This window comes from Zonotrichia albicollis, chromosome 23 (genome assembly GCF_047830755.1).
Source record: "Zonotrichia albicollis isolate bZonAlb1 chromosome 23, bZonAlb1.hap1, whole genome shotgun sequence".
In the NCBI taxonomy this organism is placed as follows: domain Eukaryota; kingdom Metazoa; phylum Chordata; class Aves; order Passeriformes; family Passerellidae; genus Zonotrichia; species Zonotrichia albicollis.
The window spans coordinates 1,691,417-1,711,234 of record NC_133841.1 but is presented as its reverse complement, the minus strand read 5'-3'; the positions used below and the strand labels follow the sequence as shown (position 1 = coordinate 1,711,234).

Here is a 19,818-nt window from a genome sequence, read left to right as displayed (position 1 = left end):
TGAGCTGTGTCCAGAGGCACCCACACAGCCCAGGCCCATGCAGAACCCAGAGGCTCCTTCAGCACAGCTCCAAGCTGTGTGCAGCAGGTGGGATTGGACACCAGCCAACCTTCCACACGGGGCCAAGGTCCACGCAGCAGATGGGATGGGGTTGGACACCAGGCTGCCTTCAACACAGGTGCAAAGTCCACCCAGGAGATGGGGCTGGACACAAGGTTATGCCCAGTCCAGCCCAGGGGAGGCTGAAGGTCCCACCTTGAGCTCCACTGGAGCTCCTTGGCTGAGATGGGGGGCCTGAATGAGACTTTGTGAGGGCCAGCTCGTGCCCCAAGGGCTCTGCCAAGCCAGCAGCAGTGTTTTACAAGATAGCTCTAAACCAAGGATGATTTCCCTTCCCCGTTGTGATAACATCTGGAGAGATTTTGCTGCCTTCTGCCTTCTGCATCATGCCTGCAGCTGAAATTAGGAGGCTCAGCGAAATCACTCCCTAAGGAGAAAAAAGAAACGTAAAAGCAGAAAAAAGGAGGAGATTCCCCCTTAATTCACAGAGCTCCTGGAGGGGAGCTCAGGAGGCAGCAGGTACCAAGCTTGAGGGGCTGCTTTGCACCCCCTGCCTGTACATAGAGCTTCCAGAGGAAATTTGCTTTAAAATCACATTAATTCAAAGCAAGAAACACTCTGGGCTCCCTTCACCAGCACAAGGACCCTTGGGGAATCAGAATAACCGATTTTTTGGGTTTTTTAGGTCCATTTTTCCCCTGAGGAAGGCGGCTGGGGTTCCCACACCCACAGCCCCGTGGTGCTGGTGGGGCCTGGCCAGGGCAGGTCTATTCTTAGCCGGCGGGTGGCCAGGCAGGAGCAGGCAGGGTGCACGGGCTGCGTTCCTCACATTCCCCTCCGGGGGACAGGGAGCGCCTGGAAAGGCGCAGCCACAGCTTGGCAGCAGCTGGGGCCATCACAGGGGGCCACCGTGGGCAGGGCAGAGGGGCCAGGTGGCCTTGGGGGGGTCTCAGGGGGCAGGAATTGTGGAAGGGATGCAGCGAGATGCAGGAGGGGCTGGGAGAGCTCCATCCCTGCAGATCCTTGTAAGCTCAGGTCAGCACCATCCTTCCCTCCCACTGCTCAAGCAGGGCTGAGGGGAGTAAAGGTGAATTTAGGGGTGAGGGAAAGACCCCTTATTCCCCCCCTAAGCAAGTTCAGACTCTTCCCAGCCCCGTGGCTCAGCTGGAATTCCCTACCAAGGGGGACAGGGCCAGATCCAAGGCAGATGACAGCTCTACCCTCCCGATGTCCATCCTTGATGGAGGGGTGCCATCCCTGCCTGTGGCTGGACGCACTGGGCACCCAGTGGGATCCCATCCTCCCCAGGGGATGCATCCAGGGGTTCCAGATGTGCTGACAACCTGCCTGTGACTGGACACACTGGGCACCCAGTGGGATCCCATCCTCCCCAGGGGATGCATCCAGGGGTTCCAGATGTGCTGACAACCTCCCCAGCCCCACAGAGTCCCATGGCCCTGTCCCAGGGTGTCTCAGCAGCAGGACCCCAAACGGGCTCTGCCCATGTCCCACTGCTGGTGGGGAACTGTCCCCACCCTTTGGGGCTCCCCCCTGAGCTGGCACTGTCCCCCTGAGGCATCCCAGGTGACAGGGAGAGAATTGTCCCCACCAAAAGAGCTGGGAACGTGGCACGGGCTCCTTTCCAGGGGAGTTTCCAGTCAGACAGACCCGCTGCATGCTGCCTCTCCCTGCTCCTCCCTGCAGCATCACGAGCTCCTGCAGCCTGCAGGCCCCATCCATCCTCCTGGCAGGTGAGTCACGAGCCTGCCCCGTGCCTCAGTTTCCCCTGCTGGGCAGGGGGACAGGCAGGGTGCCAGGGGGATGCCATGACCTGAGTGGCCACGGCCCAGAGCAGAGTCCCCGTGGCATTCCCTGCCACTCACAAGTGGAAGTGGCTTTGTCAGGAAACAATGTCCGTGACTTGGTTTAATGTCACCGAGTCCTTTCCAGATTTGCAGTCTCCCAGGGCTGGGAAGGCCCAGGCTGATGAGAGTTCGATTTGGCTGCACATTTTTACCTTTGTTTTGGGCTTTTGTTTCATACTTAACAAACAAACAGCGCGGAGGTGAGAGCCTGAAAAAATGCATCAAGATTTGGAGTGGTGAGGCAGAGAAAGGAGCCAAAACAAGGAGCATCCTTCCACCTGCAAAAATAAATTTACAGCCCAAATTCCTCCATCCCGTGTCAAATCCGTGGAGCATCTTCCAAAGGTGAAGGGCAAGGCAGGGGCATGAGCCATGCCAGGCAGAAGGACACCTGAGAGTGCCTGGGGACAGTCCTGGTGGCTGGAGGCAGCTTTGGGGACCACGAGAGCCCTGTCTCTCCCTTCCCAGCTGTGTTTGCAGTGTGGCTCTAATTACAGAGAGAGGCAGAAATGTCGCGTCTCGGTTGGCAAACATTTCTCCTGGCGAGTGCCAGCCGGCAGCTGGCATGCTGGCATCCAAGCGGGCTCCCAGCCCCTCCATCCCACACCTCCCACCATAAATCCATACCCCGGGAAGGCTGCACTCCTCTCCCAACGTGCCTGTGCAACCCCTCGCTGAGCAGGTGATGATTTCCTGCACAGATCAGAAATCCCAGGAGCAGGGAGGGGGAGGACACCCTCGGGAAGCACCCAGGTCTCCTTTGCCCTTGGAAACCAGGTAATCTCCCACTGATTCCCCAGGGTGTGGGAAGGAAGGGAAAAAAAAATAAGGGGAAAGGAGTAAAACCTCCAAAACATTCAGTGAGGAGAAAAAGGAGGAGGAGGAGGAGGAGGGGGGAGAAGTAGAACTGAGTGAGGGAGGAGGAGGAGGAGAGCAGGGCAGGGAGAGAGAGGATTACTGCTCAGTTAAATTAGAGGGAGCCCTTCAGCTGACTTGAACAGCAGGAGAATTTGCCCAAAGACCCCAATTTTTCCAATTTGGGATAAAATGTAAGCGCAGGATTAACTACAAGCATATGCTTAAAACCCAGGGAATTGAAAGAAGTCTGGGCATAGAGTGCTCCAAAGAGGGCAGGGCATGGAGCGGCAGCTGCATGGGTGACCTGGCCCTGCAGGGATGCACTGAGGGGCCTGGGGAGCTCTGAGGGGACTGGAACCACCATGGGCGCACTGGGAGGCTCCTGGAGCTCAGTCAATAATAACCTGGAAGGGAATGACATGACTCAGCTCCAAATGCAATGTGGGGAAGAGGGCTGGTAGGAGAGGCTCCTCCACGTGCTGGGACAAACGCCCTGCTTGGAGAAAGGGGGATCAGAGGGGCCCCACAGCTATGGCTGGAGCAGGACAAGCCCTTCTGGGGTCACTGCAGAGGGGCTGCAGGGACGGGGCTGTTCCCTGCCCCAGAGCTGGGCTGGTGCCCCCACCCTCCACTCTGGGGACCCCCCCCCCCATAAAAGGCTCTGGGCTGGCACGTGCCCTTTGTGTCAGACTCATCCTCCTCCACGTGATGTGCCCATGAACATCCCGGGCTGATTTATGGGATGAGAGGAGGGCAGGAGGCCAACCTTAAATCCTGACTGCCTGGTGATTAATAATCATAATTACTATCATATTAGCTGTAGTAGTAAGGGTTTGCTTTCCCCTGCAGAACTGGTCATCCAGGAATCTCAAAGAGGTTTCACCAGGCCAGGTGACCAATGTCCCTATTTTCTAAAGGAAATTGCGGCACAGAGCTGTCTCCCTTGAGTCACACAGTATATCAACAAGAAAACAGAGAAGGCAGGAGTCTGGACTCTGTGTCCCTCTCCCTCCCCCATGCTATTAAGCTGCATCTGTGTAATATAGAGCAAAACATCCTCCACGAGTCGCAGTAAATCACGGCAGAGGCAGTGTGCAGAGTGGATGGGGGGAGATAATGGGTTTTTCACCCTCTTCAACAATAGAACAAGTTTTTCTGCGTTAGGGAAGGCTGACTTCTCTGAGAGATGGAGATAAAAACAGCACTGAGCCTCCAAAATGGGCTGAAAGGGCACTTGCCTCACCCACTTGCAGTGCTGGCCAAGGGACAGGAGGCAAACCAGGCAAACCATGCTGTGGGTCGAGTGCCCCACTGGCAAGGCCTGGTCCACATGGACACCACTGAGGTGCGCTGGAATATTAATTGAAAATCCCAGCAAAACACTTCTGTTGATGATAATGGACCATAATCCTCTTAGAGCAATTTCATGCCTGAAAAATCATGCATAACAAAATAATAATAATAGAAAGCCCCTGAGTGGACACTGTCCTTAGCAGTGGACACAGGAGAAGAGGGTCAGCCAGAGTGGATTTCTCAGGAAGGAAAGGGAGCTGGTCCCCTTGGCCTCCACCCCTGAGGTGGGCAGAAGAACTGAATTGGGTCTAGGTCTGAACATCTCAGCATCACCATGGAACCCTGATGTCCCACAGAGACCCACGAGGGTCCCCATGGTCTACAGGGCCCATGGGGCTTTCTGTGACCCCACAACCCTGGAACCTGCTGTATTCTCCATTCCCACCAGAGCTCCCAGGGTGCTCTGGACTCTCCACGTCCTTCAGAGTTCTCAGGACCCTCAGGATGCTCCGTGTTCCCCGAGGATTTTCCGTGCCCGCAGAGCCCTGTGCCAGGCAGGGCCGTCCCGTGCCAAGCCCCCCGCCCCCAAAAGAAGCAGCCGGTCCCCCCTCCCGCCCGCCCCTTCAGCACCAGCTCGGCTGGACAGCGCCAGGAGCGGGGCCGGCACCCCCGGCACCCCCGGAACACCCGGACCTCCTCCTCGGAACCTCCGGGAGCGCCCTGACCTGTCCCCGGCATCCCCAGGACCCCCAACATCCCGGCAAAGCCCCCCGCTCCCCTTGCCTTGCACCCCATTCTCACCCTCCGACACTCCCTACTCGGGCTGCGCCCCCTCCTCAGCGCCCTGTGCTCTGCCTCTGCCCCCCCTGCACCCCCAGACTGCCCCTTCCAACCCCTGCACCCGGCAGCGCCCCCTCTGCTGCCCCTGCAGCTCTGCATCTCCTGCTGCTTCCCCGCAGCACCCCCTGCACCCCGGCACCCCCTGCTCTGCCGCCCCCAGCCCCCCAGCGCTCTTCATCGCTCCCTCCTCCACCATCCTCCTTCACCATCCCCACCCGGCAGCTCCCGGCGCTCCCGGTGCCTCCTCCTCCTCCAGCACCCCTCTCCAGCACCCCTTTTTTCAGCACCCCTTCCTCCAGTGCCCCCAGCACCCTGCAGTTGCACTCCCACCAAATCCCCCCATCCCCAGCACAACCTCCAGCTCCAGCACCCCACTCCCTCCAGGACTCTGCCGGCACCCCGAAGACCCCATCCCCACCCCTCCACGCCCCACAAGGATTCTCCTCCACCCCCAAACCATTCCCCAAAGCCTCTGTCACCTGTCAGCACGCCCTGCCCCAGCCCCTCAAGGCTCCCACCCCCGCACCCCCAGCACCCACCTGCGCCCCCGGCCCGCCCCGTGCCCCGCCCCGGAGCCCCCCCGCCCTCGGGGCCGTGCGGGAGCGGCTGCGGTGCCGCGGGATGCCGGGGGGTCCGGGGGAGCCCCGGGGGCCGCCGGGGGGTGCGCGCTGCCCGGCCGGCAGCTGGTGCTGCTGACGGCTCCCCCCGGAGCCTCCGGCCGGCCGGCCGGGGCAGCGGTGACTAAGCACTTTGGGGGATTTCTACTCTTTATTATTTTATTCTATTATTTTCTCCCGCTTTCAAGCGGGTCCTCCCCCCTCTCTCCCCCGCTTCCCCCTCCCATCCTCATCTTCCCCGGCCGCCCCCGCCCGGGGCCGGGCGCGGCAGGGCGGGCGGAGGGGTTCCCCCTTCCGGCCACCGGGAGCATGGGAGCCCCGGGCCGGCTGGGCTCCAGAGCTCGGTCAGCCCTGGGGTGAGGCGGAGCGGGGCCGCGCCGTGCCGTGCCGCGCCGCTCCGGGGCCGGGCCGCGCTCCCCGCCGCGCCCGCGGCAAGTTCGGCCGCTCCCGGGGCGCGCAGAGCGCAGCGGAGCGATGCCGGTGCGCCGGGGCCATGTGGCCCCCCAAAACACCTACCTGGACACCATCATTCGCAAATTTGAAGGACAAAGTGAGTACCGCACCCTCCGGTCCCGCTCCGCTCCCCCCGCGGCCGGAGCGCCCCCCAAGTTCGGAGCGCAGCGGGGAGAGGAGGGGGGAAGGCGGGAGGGTGTCCCCGGGGCCACGGAGGAGCCCCTGTGACCTCCCGAGGGGGGAGACGGTGGGCGACAGCCAGGCAGTGTCCCCGCGGGTATTTATAGACAGGGCGACACCGGGGGACGGAGCCACCCCGGCCTCGGTGTTTCCCGGGGGGATCGCGGTGTCCCCGGGCTGGTTCGGGGCGCCGGGGCTGGCGGGGAGGGGGTCCCGGCCGGCTGGACGGGGGGACAGGGTGAACCCCAGCGCAGTCGGGCTCGCCGCCTGTTTGCCTTCAACTCTGCGCTCTCGGCGGCCGCCGTCCCTGGTGAGACGTTGCCATTTGCTGTTGCTCCGAGTAATCCCTTTATATGAATTTTGGGTCTGGTTTCGTGTCAGATACGGCGGAAAGTCCGTGCTCATAGGGGAGCACTGGGGTTTGCGTGTGCCTGGGTGGGGGCGCGGGGGTTCCACTCCCGCTCTCTGGGCACCCCAATAGGGATGGGTCCCCCCTACAATGCTGGGGGTGACGGGAGGGGACCAGGGCACCGGGGTCCCCAAAAAACTGAGCTCGGGGGGCTGCTGTGGGGTGCAGCCCCCACTGCCCCGACTCGCTGTGGCGTTTTTTTGTGCGTGTCCAAGTTTCCCGAGTGGGCAAATTCCCTGGCGCTGCCATCCCTGCAGGCTCTGCGCTGCCTGGCCTGGCGGTGACTGACGTGACCCTGGGGATGGAAAGTGAGAAAAACTGTGCCTGCTTCCTATCAGTTCCCCCTGGGAAGCGGCGGCTGGGGAGCAGCGGGGCCAGGCGGCGAGGCGTGACAGGAGAACGGAGCCAGACCCCGCTCCGTGCCCGCTCCATGCCCGCTCCCTGCCAGCCATGTCGGGCACCAGCTGGGTTCTGCCCAAACATCGCCCCACGCTCCCCCGCGGCAGTTTTGTGCTGTGGCAGGTGTTGGGAGACAGCAAACCAGCACACCTAATACATCTTTGCTACAGGCAATGAGTTCTCAGGTGCCTGTGGGTGCTTTCATCCCCAGCACCGCAGCTCCCACGGGTGAAGCTGCTCCTGGTGAGTCCCCGGGGCAGCCAGAGGGGCCCAGCTCTTCCCTGCCAGGGCTCTGTACTGTGGGGCCAAGGGGAAATCTGCAGGACAGAAAGCAAATTGGGGGTGAAACCCCCCCCACCAAGGAGACCTGGCTCTGCAGCTCCTTCCCATCGTGGTCGTGGTCACATCCCTGTGCTCAGCACAGCTTGCTCCGGCGCCCTGCCAGCCCTGTAAATCCTGTCCTGCGCCAGCCCAGCCGGGATCCAGGCTGGATCCAGCCCATGGGGCTGACACTGGATGGGGGAACTGTTCATCACAGGTGGGGAGTGTGCCCCAGCAGCAGGGCTTTGGGAGGAGGTCCCCTCCTAGTGCTGGCAAAGCAGTTTGGAGGTAGAAGGATCGGCAAGAAGGAACTGGGGAAGGTTTGTCTGTGGTGGTTTGTGCTGTTTGCAGCATCGGCCCCAGCACCAGCCCCGTGTGGGAAAGGGAAGGGTGCCAGAGTGGGAGCCCCCAGAAAGGGCTACCAAGGGGCTGCCAGAGGGTGGAATGGGGCAGGAGACTTGTGCAGCATCCCTGGGGACTCTGGTTTTACTGGGAGGCATCCTGCAGAGCTGGGACCCTGCAGGTGCCACTGGGGACAGCCCTGATGTGCCTGGGAGGGGTCCCCCCGCCCCAGCACTCGGTGCCACAGCTGTGCAGAGGTTCCTCTTGCGTTTGGGTGAAATTCCCCATGAGGCTGGAGTGCAGCAGGGTTCTGGAGCACGCAAGCTGCAGATGCCATTCCTGGGTAATCCAGGAGATTAATTGGGGTCTGGGCTGGGAGGCAGCCTCCAAATGGACCCTCTGCTCAGACCTGCCTTCAGCTCCAGCCCAGAGCTGATGCCAAATGCTGAGGGAGATGGTGCTGGGGGGGATGTGGCACCACATAAGCATCCAGCTCCCTGTCACATCCCAGCAAACCTGTCCCAGAGCCCAGCACTCCCTGATATCCTTAAAAAAAACACAAAATCAAACCAAATCACAGCTCACCCCGAGATAAGGATGGAAGCGGCTCCATGTGGGCTGGATGACGTGGGCTGTGCAGCACTGCCACACACCCTGGCAAGGCAGCAAGTCTGACCTCAGCCCAGCCTAGGTGGCTGCAGCACCAGGAGGGAATGGGGCAGCGCACTGCTCTCTGCCTCAGTTTCCCTTTTCCTTCCCTTAAGCACTTTATTTTTGAGCACAGGGGCTACAAAGCCCAGCAGAGTCTGGATTTCACCTTTAGCCCAAAGGCACAATTACCCTATAAAACATTAGGAGAACCATTAATGTGATGGGTTTCACCCCTGCTTCCCATGAAGCCAAGCCTTAGACTCACTCCTCCTCTTGCCCCTTGCCTGACTTCAGTCAAATCTGAGCAAGGGTGGAAAGTCTTTGAGATAACTGAGGTCCCTGATAAGCTCCTGGGAAGGGACAGAGGCTGCAGCTCTCCCCTGTGCCTGCAGTGCCGGTCAGGGACAGATTCCCCATTAGACAGCAGAGAGTCCCCACATGCCTGTGGTGAAATGTCAAGGCTGCAAGGATTGGCCAATCCCAGCAAAACTGCCTCTACTGAGAACCCCACTTTGTGTCCCCCTGCCCCACAGCCACTAATTCACATTGAAGTGGGGACACTTTCTCTCTCTGAAGAGCAGAGCAGTCCTGTGTGGGCTGAGGTCAGCCGCTGTCCCCCCAGAGCTGTCCCCAGTGTCACCTGTCTGCACGAGCCCCACAGCGGGGTGACACCAAAACTCCCAAGCTCGCCCCCCACCACCCCTCTAAGCCTGGTGCTGTCTCTCCTGCCCCCCTGCAGACCGCAAGTTCCTCATTGCCAACGCGCAGATGGAGAACTGCGCCATCATCTACTGCAACGACGGCTTCTGCGAGATGTTCGGCTACTCGCGCGTGGAGGTGATGCAGCAGCCCTGCACCTGCGACTTCCTCACCGGCCCCGACACCACCAAGAGCTCCATTGCCCAGCTCACCCAGGCCCTGCTGGGCTCCGAGGAGTGCAAGCTGGAGATCCTCTACTACCGCAAAGACAGTAAGAGCCTCTCCGCGGGGTGGGCTGTGGGAAGCCAGTGGTGGGACACAAACACATCAGGATGCACCCATGCTCAGGGCTTTGCTGAGAGCACCCCCATGGTGGCTCCTGGTGGGATGGAGGCATCTCTGCTGTCATGGAGCACTCTGGGACCTTGAGCAATAGAGGGTGTTGCCAGATTATTTGGGAATCAGGTCATTTGTGAGCCCTTGGGGGTGGCTCGTTGCTCCTGGGACAAGCTGTGTCATTGCTTGGGGATCCCTGCGCCAGGAATGAGAATCTATGGAGAAGCCAGGCTTGGGCACAGGGCTCCCAGTCTGTGCTCCGAGATGAGATGAGACAGACCCCCATCTCTGCTGAGAGTGGGTGCAGCCAACAGCCTCAGAGCTGCCTTTCCAGTGAGCAGGATGCGGCTGTGCGTGCACAGATGGAATTACGTTAAGATGAAAATGAAGCTTTGATGGAAAATACGAGTGATTAGTTCTAATACGGCAGGAAGTTAAATAAATATTTAGTGCTTGATGCTGCAAAACAGCAGTGGCCAGGGCTCCCTGGGGCAGGGAAATGCAGGTTCGGTGCTCACAGGAGGTTAAAAATATTCAGTGTTTCCTTTTTTTAACCTATGGAGCTTTCCCATTACTTCAGATTGTATTGATGGGGGTTGGCCTGAGCACAGGGCTGCACCCCAATCTGCTGGCAGCTCCCAGACAGCCAGTTAGAGGAGAAGCACTGGAAGCAAAAGGAAGGAGCAGGCAGGAACCCTGGCTCCCAGCCCAGCACCCTATCTTGGGGTGTCCTGGCCTCCCTCCCAGACCCTATCATCTCCCGGGCTGGCATCCAGGTGCCAGCGTATCAGAGTTATTCACTGGCAGCACCTCTGCGTGTTATCCCGGTGTTATCCCGGCAGGACCTGGCCCTGTGTGGTGGCAGGATCAGCCACTCGGTCGAGGCTCTTCCTGTGGGGCTCTCCTGGGTGGAGAGGGGCCATGAGTGGTGCCAGGGCCTGGCTGGAGCCCAGGGCAGTGCAGAGACGTGGCACACACTGTGCCCCTGCTCCCATCCAGTGCCAGCGGCCGTGCACTGGCTGTGGCAGGGGCAGCATGGGGACCCCTGGTCCATTCCCTCCCTCAGGATAGTTTCCCATTCCATCCCTGGGGACTACTTGGCTTGTGAGCCTGATGCATCACCGTGCTCCCTGCTTTGAAGCATTCCTGCTGGGCTCACGGGATGCTCGGTGCTGTCCTCAGAGCCCTGCTCTTCCTCTAGGCCATGGGGAACTCTCATTGCAGCTCTGAGCTGCTTTCTTCTCTTTTTTATTAAAAAAGAGGGGGAAAAAAATAAAAAAAGCCCAGAAGCAAACCCTTCATGTCTATTTTTAAAACCCAGCCCCACCGGCAGCATGCTTTTCCAATTGTTTCCCCCCAGCACTCAGCCTGCGACCGCTCGGCCCATTATAAATGGGTCTTATCGGCGAAGAAAAGGCTTTTGCATTATAGGGAGCTGCTGCTTAATTAGCCAGCGGAGCTCCGAACCTGCCTGTCCTCTTTTTCATACCAGCAGCACCAATCTCCAGCCTCGACCTGCTGTTTATTACTGCGGTACTCCCGGCTCTGCAGCTCGCGGGGTTGTTTCCTGGCTTTCCTGGCTGACAGAGGCAATGTGAAACCCAAAATCTGCCCGTTGGAGACACCCGAGCAGGGCCAGGCTGGGATGGAGGGAGGCAGGTAGGAAGGGGCCACCCAAGGGTGTCTGGGGTCAGGCAGGGTGCTGAGTGATGGGGGATATGTACCCCTGGGGACAGCCCGGCTGCTCGGTCCCCACCTGGATGTTTCTGCTGTCATCACCTAATAGAAAATATAATTATATAATTATAAACAGAGACAATCGAGCCAGGGCTGCCAACAGTGAGCCCAAAATGGAACCTTCCTGTGGGGGAAGGTGGGATGAGCCCAGGCAGGGCAGTCGTCCCTCCCTGCCATGCCAGCCCCAAAAAGGCCTTGGAAAGAGGGAAGAGCCCGTTGGCAGCGCGTGTGGGCTCTAATCCCCAGCTCAAAGCTGGGAGATCAGTGAAAAGTTAATTTCCTTACAAGATGCTACACAGCTGGAGCTGGCCCAGACAGGGGGGTCAGCACGGGATCAGCTGCAGCCACAGCAAGGAGCAGCCATGGCCCCCAGCCCTGCAGACACACCGTGGCCAGGGGGAGCTCAAATCCTCCAGCATCCCCTGAGGATGACACCCAGGAGCTGAGCTGCACCCAGGGATGGTTTTTCCCTCCCCAGGTGGGGATGTGCCTTGCAGTGAAGCCACTGGCCAGGGCTCACGGGGTCCCCAGAGCTGGAGGTGGCCACAGGTGCTGAGTGCCACAGTGCCAGCATGGCCTGAGCAGCAGCAGCTGGTGGCACTGGCTCTGCTTAATCTGCGTGAATGTGATGCTGATGAATATGAAAGGGGAGACGTGGCTGTGACAGCTGGAGCAGCTGCTGGGGCAGCCCCAGCCCCTCCAGCCTGTCCTTGGCTGGGCAGAGCCCACAGCTTGGCCCCTCCAGCAGCACTCCGTGTCAGTCCCCATGGAACTGGGATCAGGCCAGCAAACTCATACCACTGCTGCAGAGGCCAGGATTTTCCCCTGGGAGGGATTGGGGTGCCCTGTGCCACTCAGCATATCCCCCCAACACGTCCCCATGGGTTGGGAAGTGCCACCACCTCCAAAGGGAGCAGGGGCACTCATGTGACACATCCCCTGTGTCCCCAGCCCAGGGCACATCTGGGGCACTGCCCCTCTCCAGCAGCTGCTGCCAGCAAGCCTGGCTAAGGCAGGGGGATGGATCCAGCCAGGGTTTCTCCATGCAGCTTTGTAAACAGCAGCATCTGACGTGCCCAACGGGTGCACTGGGAGCAGGAGGGCAAATCCCACCAAGCAGCTGCTGCATGCTGGCACTGCCAGGGATGATTTGGTGCTGGCAGCCCCAGGGAGCCTCTGCTGCTGCCCCGTGGTGGGGCCAAGGCAGCACTAAGGGGATTTCTTGGGTGTTGGAGGAGCAGGAAGGCACAGCCAGCTGACGAACCCCAGCCCCAAGCGGAGCTCTTGGCTTGTACAAACCCGTGGGGTCTATGCCAAGCTAGGGCTGTTTGCTGTTTGCTTTAAGGGTCAGTCTGTGACCTCGGGAGAGGGATGGATAGCAGAGCCCAGCTCCAGATGGGAACTTATAAACATCCCTCCTCACAATGGCAAAAGCTCTGGGACCAGAGATCCTTATCTGCAGCGCCAACTCTGCCACCCTTGGCACGGCTGTGCTGCAGCTCCAGGCACCCCCATTGCCCTGGCTGTGCCCAGGGCCAGTGTGACCAGGGCAGAGAGCTGGAAGAGACACATTTTTCATCCCCGCAGATGCTTTTTGCTTGGACCTGATGTCCCATGAACAAAAGGACAGGCCCAGATCATCCCCAGCATCTCTAAGAATGCTGCCTGGAGCAGGTTTTTGTTTTCTTTCCTTTTTTCTGAGATCTCTGCCCTGGCAGAGTTAAGATGCATTTTGCCAACCCACTGTGTTGATCCAGGACTTTTGGCTCCTGGGGATCAGAGCATCCTTCCACCTGTACCCAAAATCACCCTGCTAGGCTTGGATCTTTCTTGTGGCCATATTTTGGTGGGTATCCTCAGCCATTGGCACCCCTGATTTTCCCTCCCCACTGCTGCTTCCAGCCAGCAAGGCCTGTAAGCACACAAATCCCTGCACAGGGGAACCTCTGTCCCGCTGATGTTACTTAATAAGGTCATTTTTGCTGGCCTGGTGTCCTGGCAGGTTTCAGTCTCCTGATGCCCTGTCTGGGTGTGGGGAGAGGGGCCAGGGCAGAGCCTGTGCTGCACATTCCCTCCCTGTGCAGGGGGATGCAGACCTGCAGGGGCTCCCCCCAGGTCCCAGGAGTGACCAGTCTCCCTCTAGCTCAGACTCTGTCTCCATTTTTTTCCACCCCACCTCTGGGATTTGCTTTAGGGCCTCCCAGCAATCTGCACTTCCCTTTGAAGTTCCACCCAGCCCCGACACTGATTTATCCCAGGATGGGAGCACAGCTTGGTCCTCCAGGCTCCTCTCTGGCCCCAGAGCACAGCTCTGCTCCATTCCCATCCCCTCCGTGCCCTTCCCAGCCCCTCTCCTCTGCTCCTTTATATAATCCCACTATAGCTTTAGCCACTGTGCCATGAGACCCTGCAGATTAAATCTCCTGGCCTGGGGAAGAGCTCCAGGCACAGATTAATAGCTCTCTTTTTTAATATTCATAACAATGCTGGCTTGTGTCCGGCTCTGGAAACCCCCGTGTCCTGTTGATTAGTTTAATACTGATGATACTGATGACAATACTGATGACAAATGCATTAACCACCGCTGCCTGCAGGGGATAAGGGGAGAGGGAGGGAGGGCCCCCAGCAATGACATTTTTAATGTTATTAAGTGTTGGCTTTTATCAAGGTCAGAAGACACGGTGGGTCAGAGAGCACAAACCTCCAGGCACTCACTCAGCTTGGTGCTGGAAGGTCAGACCAGAAATTTAGGGAATACAAGCTCACCACGTTGGCTTTGGGAGCTTTCAAACCAGTGTCCCTGTCCTACCCCACCTGCCAAGCCCTGTCTGCAGCCCCCAGGCTGGGTTTCACCCCACATGGGCACAGGCACCGCCATGCTGGTGGCCACAGAGCACAGGCAGGTTGTGAATCCCCCCAGGGCTCCTCCAAGAGATCATTTGGTGGCTGGATAAAATTAGATGGATGGAGACAGATTAGCTGAACAGCTGAAGGGGAGAGACAGTGAGAAGGATGGGGACAGTGGACTGAGGAGCAAGGATGGGAGGGCAGGCCTGAGGTGCCTCCTGGGGCGCGCTCAGGGCCTGGTGCTACAGCAGGGCCTGGTTTTTGGGAAGAAGGATGAGGAGGCTCAGCCTTCATCTCACCCTAAGGAAACTGAGTCAGGGCAGAGAGTGCCACGGCTCTCCCAGCTGCAGCCTCTCCACAGAGCTGGGGGTACCCCAAATCCTGGGGAATGCCCTGTCTTTGGGCCAGGCTTAAGGGAATGTGCTGCCCCCATCCCTGACCCTGATCCTCCCGCATTCCCTTGACACCTCCATGCTGTGCAATGTGGGTCTGAGCAGGGCTGTGCTTGTTGGGGCCACTTTTGGGGTGATTGCCCTGGTTTTGGAGGGGGATTAGCTTTTGGCCAACCCTGAATTGGCCAGGCAGTTAGACTAGATTATTGCTGTAGTTCCCTCCCAACAGAAATAGTCTATTTTATTTAATTTAAGAAGGGATCAGTGAGGGGCTCACAGTGACATTGGCCAGGGCTGCTCAAGCTCAGCACCTCCCAGATTTGCAGGATCAAACCAGGCACCAGCTGCCACCCAAACCCACCCCCAGCCACCTCCCAGCTGCTCCTTATATCCCTCCAACTGGATGTAACTGGGCCCAGTTTTCAGCTGTTCAGCACTGGCCATGGGATTAACCCTTTCCTGTGCCACACAGGGCCTGCCAGGATCCAGGACCCCTAGAACAGCTCAGAGCCCATCCCCTCCCACTGCCATGGAGGAACTTAGGAAGGACCTGAGGCAGTGAAGGAATGCAGAGCACTTGCAGAGCCAGGTTTGGGTTGTCTGGATCAGAGTTCCCACTCCAGAGGGAAGCCTGGGGTTGATGGCTGCCCATGCCAGTGAAACTTTGTGGGTTCCAGGAAATCAGTGATGCTTCAAAATCACCCCTGGGGAGAAAAAAAAAACAAAACAACTCCTCATTTTCTAACACACCAAAGGAGAAAGCACCCCTGAGTGGGCTCCCCTGTGCGCAGCCCCTGCACACACCAGTGCCAGCATCAGCACTGGGGATGGCACCGTGTCACCCACCAGGTATGTGCCACCCCACTCTTACAGGGCATCTCTTCATCTCAAGAGCCCTAAAAATCCTGACAAAGGGAGGGAAAGGAGCTCTATTCTTCCTGCTCCACACAGGGGTAACCTGTCACGTGCCGTGCAGCCCCCAAACAGCTTTACTGCCAAAAATCCGCTCTCTCCTACCCAGCTCACACATTTCAGTGGGTTTCCTCTCCCTTTGGTGAGCAGTGGAGAAAGAGAGAGAGAAAAAAAGGAGAGGGAAAGAAAGAACAAACGAGCAAATCCCGGCTGCTGGGATCTTTGAGCAGGTTTCACCACATCCATTTCTTTCCCGTTCTTGTGCCTGTGTGTGTCCGTGTATGTGCACATCCCTGACGTCAGGGCAGATTTTGAAGTTGCCCGATGCCGGCCATCTGCTCCTGATTACGGGAGGCCCTGAGCTCCTTAAAATCATATGCAGGAAGGCCGGCCTGCCCCTCCCGGCTGGAGCGCGGCCACGGCCGGAGCGGGAGCGCCGGCTCCGCGTCCCTGCATCCCTGCCCGGCCGCTAATCCCGGGGGAAGGCGGCACAGCGGGCACGGAGCTGCCGTGGCTCCCTACCGGCTGTAATGGTACCTGGCTGCTCCATCATCTCTGGGAGTTTGGGGATAGGAGCCTGGGGGGGTTACATACGCTTCCCAAAATCCCAGAGACATGGGGAATAGGGTTGGGACTGCCCAGCCTGTTCTGCATGGCGTGGAGCATTTTTGAGAGGGGGTCTCGGTGGAAGTGGGGCTGGGGAATCTCCTCTGTGAGCCCCCCTGCATTGCTGGATCTTTTCCATGTTTAACATTGGCTTGGGCTGGATGTGCACCTGTGTGTGGGGTCACCAGCAGGGCCAGGGGACATTTGGGGTCACCAAGAGCATGGCTGTGCTGTGAGGGTGTCACTGGCAGTGGCTCTGGCTCGGGGGTCCTGCTCCCATCAGTGCCAAAGCAACAGCACAGAGCTCAAGGAAGGGATTCAGTGATTATAGGTTTTTGGAGGATTTGGTGGGAATAAAGCTGGCAAAGTAGGTGGGAAATCCTTCACTTGGTGCTTTGGAAAAGACCTGCAGGTGTTTTCAGTTGCCTCTAATTGCAGACTGGTGCCTGGCTGCTGCACAAGGAGAGCCACAGGGCCGAGCTGAGCTCCAACAGGAAAACCCCTATGGACATATCTGGGATGCTCCTCACAGCCTCCATCACTCCCAGGACACTGAGCCACTCCTTGTGTCCCCTTTGTGCCTCAGTTTCCCCAGGCAGGACAAGACAAGGCCGTGCCTGGCCACTCCATGCCTTTAGGGAGTGTCCTTGGGGACTGATCCCACCTGGTCCTGCTGCCAGCGTGGGCTCACCCCCATTGCCTGCATCCCATCCCCAAAACCTGCCTGGTGATTGCAGGGCAATTAACTGCAGCGTGATTACAAGCAGGATGCTTAATGAGGTTAAACCACTACCTGGGACTTCCTGAGTTCTTAATTACTCACTCTTTAATTGCTGCTCTCAAGTACATTAATATAAATGACTGTCTGGGACAGAAAAAAGAGATGTGATCAGTGTGACTGGGGATGCTTCGGGGATGTGGCCCTTTCCCAGGGCTCAGATCATGTTCCATGCCCACCAGCAGGGATTACACCCACCCAAGTGCTCAAAACTCCACTTTTCTGCCAAAAGTATTTGGTGCTGGAGGGGAAGGGGAGGTCAGGGTCTCCTGAGCATCCCCCCTGAGCCTCTCTCTGCTCGGCAGCATCGTGTTTCCGCTGCCTGGTGGATGTGGTGCCTGTGAAGAACGAGGAAGGCGTCGTCATCATGTTCATCCTCAACTTCGAGGATCTGGCCCAGCTGATCGCCAAGAGCACCGGGCGGAGCCTGCACCAGCGCCTGTCGCACAGCTGGAACAAAGGTGCGTGCCCGGGGGCGATGGGATCGGGAGGGCAGCGCAGCATCCTCATCCCGGGGTGTGCTGGGGAGCACGGGGGGAATGAAGGATGCCCTGAGAGGGCAGTGCAGCATCCTCATCCCAGAGTCTGCTTGGGAGCACGGGGGGAATGAAGGATGCTCCCAGGGATGACAGCACAGCATCCTCATCCCAGGGCTTGTTTGGGATCACAGGGGGAATGAAGGATGCTCCCAGGGATGACAGCACAGCATCCTCATCCCAGGGTCTGCTTGGGATCACAGGGGGTATGAAGGATGCCCTGAGAGGGCAGTGCAGCATCCTCACCCCACAGCTTGTTTGGGATCACAGGGGGACTGAAGGATGCCTCTGTGTCTGGGCAGAATCCTGCATGGGAGGAGGTTTGTGTTTTTGCACAGCCGCAGCTCTGCCTGCTCAGGGACTGGCCCAGCCAAACCCCAGCTGGATGGGGAAAGGTTGTTTGGGCCAGCTGGGCTCCCCTTGCCTTCACAGCTGCCTGCATACGCTTCCCAAAATCCCAGAGGCCTGGGGAACAGGGTTGGGACTGCCCAGCCTGTTCTGCATGGGATGGAGCATTTTTGAGAGGGGGTCTCGCTGGAAGTGGGGCTGTGGAGTCCCCTCTGTGAGCCCCCTGCATTGCTGGATCTTTTCCATGTTTAACACTGGCTTGGGCTGGAGGTGCTGTTGTGGAGCAGGACCTGTGTGTGGGGTCACCAGCAGGGCCAGGGGACATTTGGGGTCACCAAGAGCATGGCTGTGCTGTGGGGGTGTTGCTGCAGGCCAATGGCACCAGGATGGCTGCACTGTGATGGCTCAGCCTGCCCCAGCTTCAGGCTATTCCCTGCTCTCCTAGGCTCATCCTATGGTTTTGGAGACAGTGGGAAACCCAAATTCCCTTTTTTGGGAAGACTGGATCAAAGGGAAGCTGTGTGAGGCTCTTGAGGGTATGTGGATATTGAAATGTTAGACCTGACAAAGAGCTGTGATTCTAAATCTCCTCCTTCCATACAGCCCTCAGTTGGTCACCTCTACCTGAGTCAGGAAACAACCCCAGCTCTGCCTCCATGGTGACATTCCCTCAGGGTGCTGTTGGGAGGCTTTGGGCAGGCCTCAAAATAAAGCTCTGGGTCTGTCCCCCCTTGGCACATGGGGTGGCACAGCAGGACCAGAGCCAGGGCCACATCAGGGAGCCATGGGGACAAGTGGCCATTGAACTGGGGTGTGTGTGAGTCCCAGTGCATTCCTGCTCGGCCCATATCTCCATCCTGGAGCATTCAGGTGTCTGTGTGTGGCAGCAGGAACCAGCAGAGTTTGGTGTGGGTTTGTGTGTGCTCAGGGCAGGCATGCACACAGGGGGCTCGTGGATGTGTGGGTGTGAATGGACAGATAAATGTGTGTGTGGGTCTGTGGAGTGATGAGATTCATGGTTTTGATGGATTGCTTTAGTACCAGCTACCCTCTGTGCATGACCTGCTGAGGAAATACTAAATCCCAGCACCAGGGTTGCTTTGCAGCCCCACCAGCTCTCAGAATATCCCAACATGTGATGCAGCCATATCCCATCCCACCCAAAGACATGGCAGGAGGCACCCAAATCAAGAGCACCTGTCACTTCCCTGCACGTTGGACGTTGTGTTGAGCATCCCAAGGGATGTTGTGTTTCTTGACTTTCCTACTCCAGTGCCAGGGGGTGTGGAAAGGCCAGAGCTGCTGGTGCCCACCCAGATCAGGCTCTTGTGCTCAGGTTTTCTGGCTCAGTCTCTCGTTGCATAGCCACAGGTGGCTGCATTGCTGGTCTCCAGCTCGCTTGTGTGCAGGGAAAGTTGGATGCTTTGCTTCTTCCAGCTGAACAGCTGCTCTAGGCAGTGGGGATGGGGTGAGCAGAGGGAGCCAGTGTGGTACCCCATGGGCAGGGGCATTTCTGGCAGGCTGGGACCCTGCCCAAGCAGCTTGGTGGTGTTTTGGGGCCGAATGAGAGAAGCTAATCTTGCCAAAACCAAAGAGCTCCTCAACGTGCTGCTTTTTCCCAGGGGACAATGTCTTTGTGGAGCTCATGCCACATCCATGCACCCCAGGATTTTAGGCCACCTTTTGTGCAGTTAGGGAGCAGAGTTGGTGCTGCTGGATGAGCTTCAGGGCTGAGCCAGGCCCTGAGGGTGTGAGCCCAGCTGCTCACACTGCTCTGCACTAGCAAGTGAGCATGAGGACAAGTGTCTGTGCATTGAGTGTCACAACCAGGGGCATTGGGCCCTCTCCAGATCTGGGCTCTTCCTCTCCTGCACCTCTCTCCCAACTCCTAGCAGCCCTGGCTGCCCTTGTCCCAGCCCCAGTCCCTCGTGAGGTGGTCTCCTGGTCCCCTGTGATGCCAGAAAGGGATCCTCTTTTTGTTGTCCAAATTCCCTCACTGAAAATTCAAAACAAATCCAGGAACAAAATTATTAGAACTACTTTTCTTTCTGTGCCTTTCTAAATTACCATCTCTATTGTGTGGGGGTTTTTTTTCCCTAAAGTTCCACCAAGGAGATTTAGAGGCTCTATTTCCTCCGGGACCAAATCCCTTAATTGGCTTTAACCTCTTTAATTGGCTTAGGGATGCTCTGCACCTTTCCCATCTCACATCCACGGTTGTAGGGAACTCTTCTCCAGCTCAGAGGAGCTTGCTGCCAGGTCAGGGTCTGCCTTGAGCACATGGCACTGCGATGGCATGGGAACATCCAGTGCTTTGGAGGAGGAAGGGCCACACAGCA

The 19,818-nt window shown here is 58.4% G+C and overlaps 1 protein-coding gene across 3 annotated transcripts in view; it reads left to right on the top strand.

Moving 5' to 3' along the window:
• Window positions 1–5,488: 5,488 nt before the first annotated feature.
• Window positions 5,489–19,818, top strand: part of KCNH6 (potassium voltage-gated channel subfamily H member 6) — a 33,749-nt gene continuing 19,419 nt past the window's right edge. Inside the window, exons 1-3 of one of the 3 annotated variants that reach the window (XM_074557950.1) lie at window positions 5,489–6,083; window positions 9,028–9,258; window positions 16,901–17,056. In XM_074557950.1, coding sequence (XP_074414051.1) covers window positions 6,008–6,083; window positions 9,028–9,258; window positions 16,901–17,056 — 463 coding nt within the window. In that variant the 5' untranslated portion in view covers window positions 5,489–6,007. The remainder of the gene's footprint in view (window positions 6,084–9,027; window positions 9,259–16,900; window positions 17,057–19,818) is intronic. The other 2 variants (XM_074557949.1, XM_074557951.1) reach the window with 2 other exon arrangements.